At 39.3% G+C, this 17,580-nt stretch overlaps 2 protein-coding genes across 3 annotated transcripts; both read left to right on the top strand.

Moving 5' to 3' along the window:
• The first annotated feature begins 6,208 nt into the window (after window positions 1-6,208).
• On the top strand, window positions 6,209-6,979 carry LOC103603139 (histone H1.4). The gene has a single exon (XM_008587616.1). It carries the CDS (start codon window positions 6,263-6,265, stop codon window positions 6,920-6,922), a length of 660 nt encoding a protein of 219 aa, XP_008585838.1. The 5' UTR covers window positions 6,209-6,262; the 3' UTR covers window positions 6,923-6,979.
• A 762-nt stretch (window positions 6,980-7,741) lies between these two features.
• Window positions 7,742-17,177, top strand: LOC103603140 (histone H2B type 1-M). Of its 2 annotated transcripts, none has more exons than XM_008587618.1 (2): window positions 7,742-8,194; window positions 16,785-17,177. In XM_008587618.1, exon 1 carries the CDS (start codon window positions 7,805-7,807, stop codon window positions 8,183-8,185), a length of 381 nt encoding a protein of 126 aa, XP_008585840.1. In that variant the 5' UTR covers window positions 7,742-7,804; the 3' UTR covers window positions 8,186-8,194; window positions 16,785-17,177. The 2 variants fall into 2 exon arrangements, with proteins under 2 accessions (XP_008585840.1, XP_008585839.1); XM_008587617.1 differs by lacking the exon at window positions 16,785-17,177 and adding an exon at window positions 14,778-15,322.
• Window positions 17,178-17,580: the final 403 nt, after the last annotated feature.

Here is a 17,580-nt window from a genome sequence, read left to right as displayed (position 1 = left end):
CGCCTCGCTCAGCCAGTGAGCGGGAACCGGTCTGTATGTGGGATCCGAACCCTCGGGCAGGAGCGCCGCCACGCTTCCCAAGCGGCGCACTTATCCAGTGCGCCACCGGGCCGGCCTGAGAATCACCACATTTCTTATGTTATAGTTCAGACATCCAAGCCTAAGGATTTCAGCAAAATTAAATTTGCTACATTATGCAACATGAGAATGTCCATGAGAAGTAAACTAGATAAGTATATACACTAAGCCACATTTATAATATATTTTTTCCCCCTTTTTTTTTTGTCTTTTTTCGTGACCGGCAACGGATCGCAACCCTCAGTGTCGCGCCCGTACCGGACCAGGACCGGCAACGGGATCGCAACCCTCGGCGTTGCTCCCTCCCCTTGCTCAGCCAGTGAGCAGCCGGTCTGTATGTGGGATCCGAACCCTCGGCGGGAGCGCCACCGCGCTTCCCAAGTGGCGCACTATAGCAGTGCGCCACTGGGCCAGCCCCACATTTATAATATTAAACAGCAATGCAAATCAACAAACTTGAGCTTTCTGCAGCTGCATAATAAAGATAGGATCTTGTTGAGGAAAAAAATCCAAGAACAAACTAATAAATATACTGTGATTTCACATATATAGATTTCAAACACAGGACAAAGTGGACCATACTGATCATCAATACATAGAGATGTGATAAATCTATAAAGAAAAAAAAAAAAAAGAAAATAATTTCAATGAAAGTACAGATAATGAGAAGAAGAGTACAAGGGAAATAGGATATGGATGCCTGGTAAACTCAGCATGCATTTTTAAAAAATAAACTTTATCATATTCTTACAAGAAACATCTCTGCTAATCATAAGGAAGTCCATGCATATAGGAGAAACTTTGAAAACATCAAAGTTTAGGCACAAGAATAAATATAATCTATATTTTCACCACTATGGAGGGTCTATATAACATTTTCGTGTTTTTACTTTATCTATTGAAAGTGTCATAACATGATAAAATACTAAGAAAAAACATTTTAGAAAACTTTTTATTTTGAACTAATTTTAGATTTACAGAAAAGTTACAAAGACAGCACAAAAAGTTTCTTATTTTCCTCAACTGGAAAAAAACTGGAAACGTTTCTTATTTTCCTCAACTGCTCCCCCTAATGTTAATAATCACGTACAGTTATCATGAATAGGAAATAGACATTGGTACAATATTAACTAAACTTCAGACCTTATTCAAATTTCACAATTTTTTTCACTCATGTCTTTTTTTCTGTTCCAGGATCCTATTCATAATTCCACATTGAATTTAATTATTATTTTTCCTTAGTCTCTTCCAGTCTATAATAGTTTTGCAGTCTGTCCTTGTCTTTTATGACCTTCACACTTTTGGAGCATGCTGATCAAATCAAGAGTCCCTTGATTTGAATTTGTGCAATGTTTTCTCATCATTGGAGTGAGTTCATGTATTTTTGCCAGGAAATACCACCAAAATGATGAAGTGTCCTTCTCAATGCAAGAAGTTTATGATGTATGTTTATCTTATTAATTTGTGATGTTTACCTTACTGACTTAGTTAAGGTGGTGTCTACTGAGATTATTCACTGTAGACTTATTACCTTTCCCTTTGTAGTTAATAGGTACTTTGGAGACGATAAAAATACTGCCTCTCCTTAAACTTTTGCCCATTAATTTTAGCATCTATTGTTGGATTTTGTCTGTAACAAGATCACTATAGTGTTTGCCTAATAGTCATTTTCTATTTCCCTTTTTTCTTCTACATTTATTAATTAGAATTATATTGTAAGAAAGGGTTATCCCTTCTCCTTATTTCTTTATGGATATATATTTTAATCTATGAGTTAAAATTCAATATTATCATTTTTTAAAAAAATTTTGTTGCTCAAATAGTACCAGCTTTGGCTATTAGGAGATCCTTCAGATTGGCTTGCTGGTTTTTTTCAACAAATTTCCACCTCTTTTTTTTCTTTTAAATCATCTCCTTATATTTTGGCACTACAAGATGTTCCAGACCCATTGTGTACTAGTATTTTCACTGCCATAGCCTTGTAATCAACCACTTGTCTAAAAAAAAGTGTCACTTCCTCCTCATCTCTGCTTCCCTTTTCACATTCCCCCTTCTTTCCATTCCTTTCTTTCTCACCAACCTCCCATAGCTAACCAATCTCTTTACCTTTTGGGTTATCCGTTCTGTATTTCTTTTGCACAAATGAACAAAAACTTGTGTGTTTTCTTATATCCCCTTCTTTCTCTCATGAAGGGTATCTTTTGCACTTTGCTTTATCACTTAAATGTTTATCCTGGAATTCATATTGATTTATAAAGATATTCCTCAGTCATTTTGGTAGATGCATACTAATTTATTGTGTGAATGTGCCCTAGCTTGTTAAACCATTCTCTTATGTAGGGACATTAAGGTTGTTTCCAATATTTTACAATTCCAAACAATGCTGTAATGAATAACCCTGGGTATGCAGCCCATATTTTTTTGCTTTGTTCTGTTTTTTATAAAAGATGACTGGTAAGGGGATCTTAACCCTTGACTTGGTGTTGACAGCTATAAAAGATGACTGGTAAGGGGATCTTAACCCTTGACTTGGTGTTGACAGCTATAAAAGATGACTGGTAAGGGGATCTTAACCCTTGACTTGGTGTTGTCAGCACCACGCTCTCCCAAGTGAGCCACAGGCTGGCCCTACAACCCACAGTTTTAATCGTTGGCTTGAATAAAAATAAAAACAATGTCTAAGATAATACTATTATCTTAGGCCCCTGTCTAGTACAAAACACCTCTTCCCCAAACTCTGTATTTAATAAAGCAATCATGGTAAAATCCGATTAAAATAGCAAAGTCTAGAATTAAGCACTTGGAATCCAAAATTGCAGAGTAAAACGAATGAAGCACAAGCCTCTCTTTCCTTTCAACTTCTCTAATAATCACATTGTTCATCTTAGCACAGTTGCTATGATGTCCAAAATGGAAATTATCAGAGTGCCCCCCATTTTCCATCACTCCGGGTTCTGTAGAGGCTTACAAAATATCAATAATAGGAAATTATTTTCTTAGCTCATTAAAGAATGACACACTTGAGAATATTTTATGACTACAAAAACTCAAGAAATTCACATACTACCCACTTTGGATTTATGAGCCTGAACATTAAAAAATGCCTTTTACATGGGAGCCTAGCACACAAGGAGTTATGTATATCACTGAAAGTATATGCATTGACATCTGGTACTTTATATTCTGTTCTAACTCATGAAAAACAACAATATTTTGGTCTTGCATTACTAAAAAGTTTTCGCAACTTTTTGAAAAAATATATTTTGATTGACACATTGCAGTTATGGGATGCAGTCTGATGTATTGACACATATATATGTTGTACAAGCATTAGTTCACAGTATTTAATGTATCCATCACCTCATGCATTTATCATTCTTTTTATGGCAAAAACTTCAAAGTCTGTGCTCTAGTTATTATGTAATATATAAAACTTAACTGCTAGGGGCCGGCCCGTGGCTCACTTGGAAGAGTGTTGTGTTGATAACACCAGGTCAAGGGATAAAATCCCCTTACTGGTCATCTTTAAAACAAATAAACAAACAAACAAACTGCTAACCATAGTCATCCTACAATTTTTACAAATTTTAATGGTTGTTCAAACCTTTGAAGTCAGACCAATATGAGCTGGAATCTGGGATGTAACTCTTACCAACAGTCTTCTCAGGAAAATTTCTTAACCTTTGCAAGTCTTCTCCTGTAAAATGGGAATACTATCTATAGCAGAGGATTGTTGCATTGATTAGGTGAAAATGCAGGTGGCACACAGTAGCCAATAAATGGAAAGGATAATTATTATCCCAAGAATGAGAATATGGGATAAGCAGTGGAGACGCTATTCTAGGGGATTCAAGTAGTACACAGGCAGCCAAGGTTCAGTCCACCCTCTGCAAATGAAAAATAGTAAATCAGATGATGCTTAGCTTTACTTACTTGCCTTTCTCCTTCTCAAGCCCACTATAGTGACCGGTCAGATGAATATAGTGAATCCAAGGAAGTCAGAATTGGATTGCTGCTGCCCCCATCCTGCCAGCATATGTTCATATTCAGCATGGACATCTTTTCCAAGGTCTCACAGGCAAGCCCAGAAATCCTGGGAACAATCACATGACCGGAAACAATTTTACCCTGTGAGACACCTCCAGTGAGAACAGAAATGGTACCCAAACTTACCTGTGCATGTGAGTGGCATAAGAAACTTGTTAAATATTCAAATTCTGCAGACCCACTGGAGAGATTTTAGATCAGAATCATCTAGCACAAGGCCTTGGAATTTATATTTGGAATATACGCATGAAAATGCATGTGCACACTCATAGTTCTGCTATAGCCAGTCTAGCTGGCAGATCAATAAGAAAGTGAAGCCTATTTCATCTTGGTAAAGTGTCAGATGAATGCTTGAGTTAATAGTGGCCAGTCCTTGATGTCTTCTTTAAGTCAAATAGTTTTACTTATTGGAAAACACACTGCACCAAGGAGACAAATAGAGGTGAGTTGATAGAATGCAGAATTTGGAGAGTTTAAGTCCCTCCAAGTTGAAAGCAGTGAGGAAAATATAGAACAAAATGAGACATTTGAAAGCACACTTTTATGTGTTATGCAAATTTCAGCCATTTACGGGAGTCATTTTGGTTGCCATTAAAAATGGGTATATTTCCACCATTCCAGAATCGAATGCCCACATGATCACTTTTCCTTAGTCTGTTTTGGAGCTTCATCCACCCACCTTTTCATTTTAATAAATACCAAAGGGCACATTTATTTTGCACTAGTATGCACCAATTAAATTGAAAATGTTCACGCATTAAGGTTTAAGAAATCTTCATAATTTACATCGCTTTTATATCAAATTCAGCATTAAATTTATTTATTTATTTATTTATTTATTTATTTTTTTTTTCTTAAAGATGACCGGTAAGGGGATCTTAACCCTTGACTTGGTGTTGTCAGCACCACGCTCTCCCAAGTGTGCCATGGGTTGGCCCTTCACTTTTTTTTATGGAGCTCTGGGAACCACTGGGCCATAACTTGCTGGTGATTGAAACCATACATGGTGGGTGGAGTAGTCATTCATCAACTATTCAGTAATAACAGGATCTGAGTTTCGAATAGATATGTTCCAATTTGTACTTCCCATTTATGCTTCCATATGATCAGATGCTTGAATTTCAGCTCTAACTAGTATATTACAATTTGGTCTTGAAGCATATGCCAAAAGAACTCAGCAAGGCTGCAGAAAAATTTCTCAGAGTAAAGTGCACTTCCACTTTCAGTGACTTTATGGACACCATTTGCGTGTTACTTGAAAATTAATCCTTTTTCATTTCTGTACTCCGAGTATGTTTTGGACTCCCCTACCTTCCCAAATACCCTAAATTCAAGGTATCTTAACTCATGGAGCAGTTGTCCAGAGGAAGAGGGAAGCAACAGCCCCGCCCCCAACCCTTGGGAGCAGAAAGGAAAAGAATTATCCTAAGGAAATGTTTTAAAACTCAAATGCAGCGGACAGAAATAAAACCATGGCTGCATAGATTGATGTCCAGGGGTCCAAAACTTAAACCCAAATGGGCAATAATTTGTTTGGCATTATACTAAATCAGTTTGATGAACTCAAATGCCCTCGGCTCAATAGGCAGGACTCTCCGAGGAGCCTGTGTTACTTCCCTCACTTAAGTGCAGATTTGTAATAAAAACCTTAATGCCAGTGGCATGTTCTTTTGACATATAAGAAGCTAACCACTTGGAGAATCATATTTGAGGGGTCAGAAAACTCCACAGTTAAAGATGGGTTTATAATTTACAAAGAAAATAGAAAGTTTTGTTTCTCTGAGTTGAAATTTGCCGAGCACGGCGGGAAATATTGCTAGTTTTTGGCACAAGGCTTTGTGCTTTCCTTATAATTTCAGGTCTGTGTGAAGCTTGAGGCTTCGGGGATCATTATCTGAGAAAAATCGGGCAATTTGGTGTAGAGTATTTTGATATTTTGGGCTTTTTTTGAGGTGTAACAAACACAACTCGGGATCCGAGAGGACACTCTGCGGCTGCCAGCGAGGCGGGCTGGACAGCGCACCAATCACGGCGCAGCTCCGCCCTATATAAACGGGCGGGCGCAGCGCCGCGGCCCGAGTCCCGGCCAGTGCCTCAGCTTCCGGCTCGAATTGCTCTCCCCAAATCCGCCTTCAGTATGTCCGAGACAGCGCCCGCCGCGCCCGCTGCTCCGGCACCTGCCGAGAAGGCACCCGTCAAGAAGAAGGCTCGTAAGTCCGCAGGTGCTGCGAAGCGCAAAGCGTCTGGTCCCCCGGTGTCCGAGCTCATCACCAAGGCTGTCGCTGCCTCTAAGGAGCGCAGTGGGGTATCCCTGGCCGCGCTGAAGAAAGCGTTAGCAGCTGCTGGCTACGACGTGGAGAAAAACAACAGTCGCATCAAGCTTGGCCTCAAGAGCCTGGTGAGCAAAGGCACCCTGGTGCAGACCAAGGGCACCGGTGCCTCCGGTTCTTTCAAGCTCAATAAGAAGGCGGCTTCCGGGGAAGCCAAGCCTAGAACTAAAAAAGCAGGCGCAGCTAAGGCCAAGAAGCCCGCAGGAGCGGCAAAGAAGGCCAAAAAGGCGACAGGGGCGGCCACTCCTAAAAAGAGCGCCAAGAAGACCCCAAAGAAGGCCAAGAAGCCCGCCGCAGCTGCAGGAGCCAAAAAAGCGAAAAGCCCGAAAAAGGCGAAAGCAGCCAAGCCGAAGAAGGCGCCCAAGAGCCCAGCGAAGGCCAAAGCGGTGAAGCCCAAGGCGGCTAAGCCAAAGGCCGCCAAGCCCAAGGCAGCCAAGCCAAAGAAGGCGGCAGCCAAGAAGAAATAGGAAGCTCCTTTGGCCAACTGCTTAGAAGTTCGACAACCCAAAGGCTCTTTTCAGAGCCACCCACCGATCTCAGTAAAAAGAGCTGTTGCACACTGAGGGGGCGTGGCTCGGCGGAAAACGCGACGGAGGGGCGGGCCTCCCGGGAGGGGGAGGGAGTGGGCTTCAGTAATAGAATATGCGTGGGGTGTAGCCAAGGCGCTTCTATGGGCAGAGAAAGTAAAGTAGCATTTCTTTTAATGTCTTGTTTCCAGAACTGTCCGCAGTATATCGTGCACCCTGATTTAGGTGTTTGGAAAGTTTCCCCGGGGCCGTTCTTCGGTTATTGGCCAACTTTGTAATTAAAACCCTGTACAGGAAAGACTTAGCTCTTTAATGTGCCACTTCTGGGTTTTATTAGCTCGTGGATACTTGGGGACATGATCCCAGAACTTCTGGACAGGGAAGGGAGAAAGCAGCCCAGCATATTGCTGAGGTTCCTGTGAAACGTTAGCTGAAGGGAGGAGCGGGATAATGCGCTTCTCTTCCGCGGGATTGCGTGAGAATAGGTAGATCAACACACCAACCTAAATCTACTGTCTTACAATTGCGTGCTCTGTGCAACACACACAGCACTTAGCCTTGAAAAGGCGTATTTATAGTAGCTTCTGGTAGCCTAGACTGGGCTTTCTGATTGGTTTAAAGTAAAGTAACAAACTAGCCAATGAAAAGATAGACCATCAAGGTCGTGTATCTTCGCATTTGTGACGACACACTAAATTAACCCAATCAGAAACGAAATCTTATTAACTTCATTTGAATACCGTATCTATAAATGAGTGTGGGCTCTCTCACGGTGATTATTTCCCCAAGTGTCTGACGTAGTGTATCATTTTTAGCGCAACGATGCCTGAGCCTACCAAGTCTGCTCCTGCTCCGAAGAAGGGCTCCAAGAAGGCGGTGACCAAGGCGCAGAAGAAGGACGGCAAGAAGCGCAAGCGCAGCCGCAAGGAGAGCTACTCCGTGTACGTGTACAAGGTGCTGAAGCAGGTCCACCCCGACACCGGCATCTCGTCCAAGGCCATGGGCATCATGAACTCCTTCGTGAACGACATCTTCGAGCGCATCGCGGGGGAGGCGTCGCGGCTGGCGCATTACAACAAGCGCTCGACCATCACGTCCAGGGAGATCCAGACGGCCGTGCGCCTGCTGCTGCCCGGGGAGCTGGCCAAGCACGCCGTGTCCGAGGGCACCAAGGCCGTCACCAAGTACACCAGCTCCAAGTAAATTTGTCAAGTAAGCGTCTTTACACCTAATCCCAAAGGCTCTTTTAAGAGCCACGCATGCTTTCAATAAATGAGTTGTACTCCTTTCATTCCAAGGACACTTACATTTTGTACCAAATTTATTTTCCTTTTTCGGTTGCTAGCCGGTAGAGGGGTTGAACTCTGGACCTTGGTGTTATCAGCACCACGCTCTAAACAACGGGGCAAACCGGCCAGCCTTCTCATACTAAACTGAAAGCTATGTTATCAATTTATAGAGTTTTACCAGTCCTCCAAAAAAAAAAAAAAAAAAAAAAAACCCACCAGGAAATAGTAACAGCTATCAGATATTGGGCTCTCACTGTGGGCACGTACGTCTTATAGAATCATTAACTCATTTTGCACCATAAGTAAATCGTAACTACAATGAACTAAAAATGTAGTTTTAAATGTACAGCTCCGTTTCCGTGTGTAGGTCTCCAGGTCGATCGTGAAGTTGATCTGACACTCGGGGATGACTGCTCGCGCGGAGCAGGAAAGAGCATACTCTGGCAAATTTCGTTCTGCTCAGAGCTTTTCTTTTTTCCTTAAAAAAAAAAAAAAAAATTACCATCTAGACTGTTGCTACTGAAACAAGGCTGAAGACGATGTGAGTTTTCAGAGAAATATTCGAAAGGTTTTACTGGTTTGCTTGCTTTGCAATTGAGCCCATTCCTGTTTGATGCTTTTGAGCAGACGAGTAGGGGCGGAAGAGGCGGGTCCTGTTTTATCTAAAAGGCGCCGAGGGAGGAGAAAGGGAAACAAGCAGTCTTTGAGACACCTTCAAGTCCTGTCAGTTACTATACTTAATTCCTCAGAAAGTTTTGTTTGTAGTCTTTTGGCAGCATTCAGCTTAAAAGTTCTCTGGACGTACAGGCCAGCGCCAGAAAGAAGTCCTTTGGATAAAAGCGGAGAAGCCGAGTAGTCAATCCGTTAAGGTGTCTAACTGTGGATAGGCAATAGTTCTGTCAGCATTGAAGCCCCCTTTTTTCAGTATAGTTCACCCTTTTCCTGATGGCTTTGAGTGCTAACGAGGACAGGAGGTGGTAGAAAGGGAAGGAAAACCCCTTCTGGCAGGATGTGACCTCAGCTGCACAAGGCAGGATGGCGTGAAAGGTTTCAAACCGCTGCCGGGAAATTGTTGTTTATGGGGAAAATAAATCCAGAAGAGACGGGGGAGCTGGAATGGAATGGCGAGGAGGAAAGGAAACAGTGGTTCAGATTTCCACGAGAAAATTGTGAGGTAGATGAGGATGATCTTGGAGTGAGTACTGATTGTAATGGAGACTTTAGGTAGAGGTTGTTATTGGCTCAGGGAACAATGAATTTAGAAATACTACTGTCCTCACGCCCTCACAAACAAACATGGGTTCATGGATTATGAAAATAGATTTTTCACAATATGGCAGGTTTAGTTCCTGAATGGACAACTAAAAGCCTGCATAGTATTTTTTTAATTCTTAAAGGCAAGGAGCAGATAAGAAAGTAAGGAACTCAGGCCCAGGCACATGCCCAGTGTGAAACTCCAAGATTACAGTAGCTGTCTTTCACCCAAACCTGAGCTTTGGTTTTTAGGGTGTTATATGGACCCTGAACATGCTGTGGAGCCTGATAAGAAATCTTTACCGATGAAGCTGAGACATCAGACCAAACGCTACTTCCTCAGGGAAAGATGAACTACAAATAAAAACATACACACTCACGCACTCAAAAAACACCACAGATGATTGCAAAGAAAGGCAGTTCTGAATCTTGGTGCTGAGCAGGGTAGAGTCTGCCACTAAGTTTTGTACTATAAGTCTTCTTGGCTCTTACTTGTTCCTGGCATTCATACTACAGATTCAAAACACCCAAGCTGAGAATTTAGTTTAGGGATATCCCAGGCTGGTTTTGTGCCCCTGAGACCTGGTAAAAGCAGAAACATATCATCTCTGGAAGAACAAAATTTATTTTACATCTTAACAAATCCGCACAGGTAAAATACCAAAAAAAAAAAAAAAAAAAAAAAAAAAAAAGAATAGCTTCATAATCAAAACTAACCAAACACACCACAAAACAAGGAAGTAAGACCAAGAACAAGAGCAGCAGACAATGGGAACAAAAAGTAAAAAGAGGGAATTAACAGGTACAGACTTCAAATGACTAACTTTAATGTTTTTGTGGGGTTTTCATTTTTTTTTTTTTTAAAAAGACTTCAAAATATATTGATGGACTAAGCAAATACAAAGAATGACCACACAGATTTGAAAAAGCATCATAATTCTAGAAAATAAATATACATATATAATTGTAACAATTAAAATCTTATAGATGGGTTTAACAGCAGAGGAAATTTAATGAACTATATAACCAGATCTTAAGAAATTATCCAAAATGCAGAAAGAAAAATGTAAAAGTGAGTTTAAAAGACCTGGATGTAGTAAAATGATGTGATTTGACATACATCAAATCATAGTACCAGAAGGACAACCAGGGAGAACAATGCAGAAGTGAGATTTAAAAGGTCATGGCTAGAATTGATGGATTACTCATATAATTAAAAATAATTCAAGTGGAGTGAAAAATGATCCCACACAAAAGAGAGGTCACTGTGTGATACTGAATTACGCTCTACAAATTCTTACAAGTCTAATGCTGATTTTCATAAGAATGTGCTGTCTGTTGCATATTGATAGATGGAAATTCTGGGTGTGGGAGGATAATTGGGCAATTCATTACTTACATGTATTTTGTGTGTAGCTAATTTTACCAAATTTTGTTAATTCTAATCATTATTTAATGGACTATCTTGATTTTCATTGCATATTATTATTATCATAGCAAATAAAAATGATATTCTTTCCATTAACTATTTCTGTTAGTTGCTTATCATATTGTGTTAGCTAAAATAATAAGTAATATGGCATATTAGACATGCTTGCAGGTATCGTCCTTTTCCTCCTTGTCAAAGAAATGGCTTTGGTAGTTCATGATTTATATTTGCTTTTGTGTGTTTGTATGTGTAGTCTTTATTACATTGATGTAGTTTCCTTCTAACCCTGTTTTAAAAATTTTTTATTGGAAAGATTTTAGAATTTTATTCAATCACTTTTTGGCATCTGAGGAAATTATGTGCTTTTCCTCCTTTAACTTGTTATGATGAAGTATAGATAAATTTCTTAATGTTGATCTATACTTGCATTCCACAGCCAAATATTTGGTCATGTTATATTATTATCTTAAATAATGGTGGATAAATTTTGTCAATATTTTACATGGATTTATTCCTATTTTTTCCATTTTTTCTATTCATACATAAAAATCTTTTTTTTAAAAATTTATAAAGAACAGAGATTTATTTGCCTTATGATTCTGGGACAGCTTCATCTGGCACAGGACTCAGGCTGCTTCTATTCATGGCGGAAAGCTGCAAGCAGCCATCCAGTACAAGCAGATCACATGGCAAGAGGAAGCAAGAGAGAGAGAGCAAAAATCATTCTATGATTTTTCTCTTTTGGGTTTACCTTTATCAGATTTTGCCATTAACATTATGGTACCTTCATAAACTTAATTGTGGGGCTCTCCATCTCTAGGAGTTATATATTGCTATGTAACAAATGATCCCAAAATCGAGCAGTTTAAATCAATGAGCATTTGATATCTCATTTAGTTTTTGTGGGTTAGGAATCTGAGAGTGATTTAGGGAGATTATAGCTCAGGGGCTTTTTTTTTCCCCCCAATTTTATTGGTTATGAATATTCATGGAGTACAAAGCAAATTGTCACCACTTGTGCCTAAGATGTGATGGCCATAACCATAACTGGCAGCATGTCCATTACTACAAATTGTGATTATACTCCATGTCCCCCACCCAATTATCCCTCCAATTATCTCTCAGGGGCTTTTCTGAGGTTGAAATCAAGATGTCTGTAAGTACGAATAGCTGCAGTCATCTGAAGCTTTGACAACAGCTGGAGGATCCTCTTCCAAGATGGCACGCTCACATGCCTGGCAAGTTCAAGCCGGCTATTGTCTGCAGGCCTCTGTTCCTTAACCACATAGTCCTCTCCAGAGGGCTAATTGATTATCTTCAAAACATGGCAGCTGTTATTCCCCAGAAAGAGAAATCAGAGAGAGAAAGCAAGAGTGAAAGGAAGAAGCCACAATGCCTTTTGTGACCAAGTTTCAAAAGTCAAACAATATTACTCCTGCCACATTCTATTTATCACAAGCAAGTCACTTAAATCTGACACATACTCAGAAGGGGAATTAGCCTCTACCTTTTGAGGTAAAGATATGAAAAGAATTTGTGGACATATTTTAAAACTGTCATAATTTTTTTATGTTGAAAATACTTGAATACAAAAAGTATTTGTGCTTTAAAGATTAGGCAGGCATCAACTGTAAAATCACCTGGATCTGATAACCTGATAAATAGTAGACCTTTAAGAGTTCTGACAACTTAAACTGGAATTGACCACTATCCACACAAAGGCCATTAAATTCTCCATGTGAGGGCCGGCCTGTGGCTCACTTGGGAGAGTGTAGTGCTGAAAACACCAAAGCTATGAGTTCGGATCCCTATATAGCAATGGCTGGTTAGCTCACTTGGGAGAGCGTGGTGCTGACAACACCAAGTCAAGGGTTAAGATCCCGTTACCCGTCATCTTTAAAAAAAAAAAAAAAAAAAAATCCCCACGTGATTCCCTGATAAGCTTTTCTCTGAGACTGTAAAAGGAAAAAATATTGACTGTGCAGTGTACATAAAATATTAACCCAGCACAGAAGGTACTTTTTTAAAGTATTGAATGTATTGCATTAATTCATCTGAGAAGTCATAAGCTGCAATATGTAAAGCAAATCTCTGGTGCATGATTGTTGGAATGTCCAGCAAATAGATTTGGCTGTTTTGAAGGGAAAAAAAAAAAAAAAAAAAAAAAAAAAAAAAAAAAAAAAAATTAAAATCACAGAAAATACTGTGGAGTAGGCAAATATGAGAAAATAATAATATGGCAAAACAAATCAAAATTTAAAACTGGACAAGAATTTAAAGCTAATTTAATATTTGTTTAATATACAGAACTTAAGATTGATAATTAACTAACAGTGAAAAAAATGCAATGTCTAAAGTATAAGGTATCAGATTAAGAGTTAACAGAGGGAGGGCCGGCCCGTGGCTCACTCAGGAGAGTGCAGTGGTGGTAACACCAAGGCCCCGGGTTCGGATCCCACATAGGGATGGCCGGTTTGCTCACTGGCTGAGTGTGGTGCTCGGTAGAGTGTGGTGCTGATAACACCAAGGCCCCAGGTTCGGATCCCATATAGGGATGGCCGGTTTGCTCACTGGCTGAGTGTGGTGCTGACAACACCAAGTCAAGGGTTAAGATCCCCTTACTGGTCATCTTTAAAAAAAAAAAAAAAAGAGTTAACAGAGGGAGATAAAAGGAGAAGAAATCAAGTAGAATAATTTAGTCATGAAGGATAATTGAAGTATGTCAAAATTTCCTAGTAAATTTTAGCATGGTTATTCTTCAGAGTGTTTATTTTTAAATCTCTATCCAAGAGATAGTCACTGAATATCTTTGAGCTAGTCACTGTCTTGAGCACTAGAGATACAAAGAGATAAGGTGGTCCTTGACTTCCTGAGCCCTTAGTCAAAGAGGCTTACAACGACTTACTTTCATTTTCCTTTGCCTTTCGCTAAGGCCTAAAAAAGTTTCTTATACTTTGGAAATCTGCAGGGGAGTGAATGGACTTGGGCTTAGATGAGGACTACCAAACTCATTAAATTAAGGCAAAAATATTCGTCCCAATCTTTGAGTAATAAAATATGGGAGTATTAATATCATTGTGACATACTGAGAAATTAAGGAGCAGTTGTCCATAAGACTGTCCTTACATCTGTTTTCAACTGTAGAGTTCAGTGGGTCTTCAGAACTACTCACATATTTGAGAAGGACTCACAGAACTCACTAAAAGCTATTATACTCAAAGTTACAGTTTATTACAGCAAAGGGATACGTATTAACATCAGCTATGGGAAGAGACAACTGGAGCAGAATCTAGCAGGGTTGCAAACATGTTGATACCTTCTGGCAGTGATGTATGACTATGCAATAGATGTGGAGTATTGACAGCCAGGAAAACTCACACAAGCCTTGGTGTCCAGACTCTTTACTGGGCCTTAATCACGTAGACATGATTGACCGCTCATATGGCTGATCTTCAGAGATAGAGCAGATATGACATGACCTGAAGCCCACAACATATATTACATTGTTAAACTTTCTGGCATAGCTCAAGGCTCCCTGGGAAAAAAAAATGCTTTTATAAGCCACGATATTCCAAGGGCCTAGAGATCAGCTCCTAGACAAAAGGCAAAGATTAGACTGCTATTTGAGTAAGGTTAATTCTTTACTACACACTTAGTCATAAGAAAAACTATAATTTTGCAATTTTTAATTAAATATCTATTATTGACCATAATGTGAGTTCTACAAGTATTTGGTTATTATGATCTGTCACTTTGTTTTGGATATTTAGATTGATCCAGAAATTGTAAGGTGATTTCTCATTGATTTTTTTACTTTATTCAGATGAACAACCTTGATTTACGCTTCCGACTCCCCTCTAAATCCTGGCTGTAGAAAAAGAAGATTCAGGAGAAGCAGAGATCAACTTAAGGGAAAGTTTGGAGTTCTCGAATCTTATTTTGGTAGCATGAGCATTCAGTGTTAAACAGAATTAAAAGACCTCCTTTTCTTCACATAAGCAGCGGAACTTGAGTGGTTCTTCCTTCCATAAATCATGAAATTTGTTAGCATGGACAGTGAATGGAAGTTGTAGAAAAGCAGAGATATTGTGTTTTAGAATTTTGTTTAACAGTTGGACAATAAATGTTAATCTGTACTTCATAAATACAAAACAATATTTTATAAATATCACAGCCAAATTGTGGTTATTTTTTAGGAAAGAGGGAGAAGCGTTGGGGAAAAAAAAAGGTGAGAGAAGTTGAGAAGGACTCAGAAAAGGAATGGAAGAAGCAAACTGCTACTATAAAAGAGAAGGAAAGAGCTTAGAGTCCAAAAAGAAGTTGTACAGGAGAATGTGGGACGAGTAAGGCAGAGAGAGAGAAAAAAAAGGGAGATGGGTAGACAGACTTTCTCGTATATTTGCTGTCTCAGCTGGGTATAATACCTGTTGCATAATAATTGAAATACTTCACACATTTCTTGGGTTTTGGGTTGAGTGAACTGATTAAAATATCAACAAAACAAAAAACTGGGAGGCTTTCTCTGACAAGAAGATGTAAAATGGCACTCTTCTGTTCACACTCTTTTTAAATATTTTTTTTAAACAACAGAAATTTATTGTCTCACAGTTCTGGAAGCCAACAGAGTTGGTTCTTTTTGGAGGCTCTGAGGGCAAATCTATTACATGCTTCTGTCCTACCTTCTGGTGATTCTATTCCCATTCTTTCTTCCCCTCACCACTACACTAACAAGGATCTATTCCCATTCTTAACTTGCTCTATTCATTATTCTTCATTATGAGTAGTTCTAATTAACATAAATATATCTGTTTGTTTATTGTTTGCCTCCCCTTTCCACCCTCCAGACTTTAAAGCCCATAAGGACAAGGACTTAGTCTTTTTGCTGCTGACTCCTTAATGCCTAAGGCTGTTTGGACATACAGTAGACTCTCAAAAAGTACTTGCACCATGACATAATTAATTAAAGTATACATTATTCCATAACAACAGGGGTAGAGACCAGGACTAAGCTGTCACAATGGATCAATTGAATGAGTGACTCAGAAATGGGTCTCACTTTTCTCATATGTAAAGACAAGATTGGGCTGGCCTGTGGTTTACTTGGGAGAGCGTAGTGCTGACAACGCCAAGTCAAGGGCTAAGATCCCCTTACCGGTCATCTTTTTTATTTTATTTTTTATTTTTTTATTTTTTTATAAGATGACCGGTAAGGGGATCTTAACCCTTGACTTGGCGTTGTCAGCACCATGCTCTCTGAAGTGAGCTAATGGGCCATCCCTATATAGGGATCTGAACCCATGGCCTTTGTGTTATCAGCACCACACTCTCCCAAGTAAGCCACGGGCCAGCTCTCGGCCGTCTTTAAAAAAAAAAAAAAAAAAAAAAAGGGAAAAAAAAAACCACTTCTTAGAGTTTTTTTAAGGATTAAGTGAGATAATTCATGTAAAGCTCAAAAGAATGATAAACATTTAGCAACCACTTAGCAATTGTTAGCAGTTATTATGTTTTCCTTTTCACTGAGTTAAAATGAAAATCAGGGTGGCCAAATCTCTTCAGGTCAAAAACTAAACTGTTTGAATCCCACCCAAGGATAGTTTTCAGGGATTTGGGACAATGAGCATATTATTCAGGGCTATTCTTGACTAAGTATGATTTGAGCCATTATCTGTTAATGCAAATAACGACTAAAGTGTAGGTAACCCTGGAGCAGAGATTCCTGATAGTACATTATACAAGCACATGTAAAAAGAACTTTCTTTCTTTGTATAGCAAATATTAATGCTGATGACAAAATGGCATCTAACAAACCCTTTTTATTTCTTCAATCAAGGGATAGAGATGAATGCAGAGAAGAAATGAATTCATAAAGTAACTGAAAATATGAGTCTGTACATAGCAGTTACGAAGCATGAAAACTGATTTGCCTGAGAATGATTGACTAGTGTGTATATCCAAATCCAACCCATCCTGTTTTGCTGCACATTGATTCATCAAAAGGAGATCATTACCTGAGTGGAAGAGACTAAACAAGTTGTTTTAGCTTTTTCACTTTATTTTTTGTTTGAGTGATAAAAACGGAATGTAATTCTGTTACAGGCCTACTTACTGGGAATCCACTATTTACCATAGACTACCTTTGCAAGGATAAGTCTGAATGAGAGGATGGCAAAGTCTGTAAATGAAATGTTATCATTAATAAAATCTGTAAAGCATTGGAATTCTGCATTCATTGTTGACTCAAATCTTTCTCCTAAGGTCTCCCCTTTCCAGACGTCTATCTGTCCATCTAACCCTAACACTATATACCTTCACATAATTTTGCATCAAGATCTGAGTGGCTAAAGCGTTAAGTACTGTTTTGGCTCTGGTAATGATCCTGAAGGTAAACAGCTTAGTTTAGCTAAGCTGACATTTGAAAGGTCACCTCCTGTATGTAAATTAAGGGAAACACATACTTTGAAATAGTCTTAAACTTAGGTGTGTCCCAAAATAACATGAAGAATTTTTAAAAACACAGATTGGTAGGCGCCACCTTCATAGTTTGATTCATTAGATCTGCAGTAGGACCTGATAATTTGCATTCCTACTGCTTGCTGGTCCAGGGACCACATTTGTTGAACTTTGTT

This window comes from Galeopterus variegatus, unplaced genomic scaffold (assembly GCF_000696425.1).
Source record: "Galeopterus variegatus unplaced genomic scaffold, G_variegatus-3.0.2 Scaffold4468, whole genome shotgun sequence".
Taxonomy (NCBI): domain Eukaryota; kingdom Metazoa; phylum Chordata; class Mammalia; order Dermoptera; family Cynocephalidae; genus Galeopterus; species Galeopterus variegatus.
This window is presented reverse-complemented; position numbering and strand designations above follow the sequence as displayed.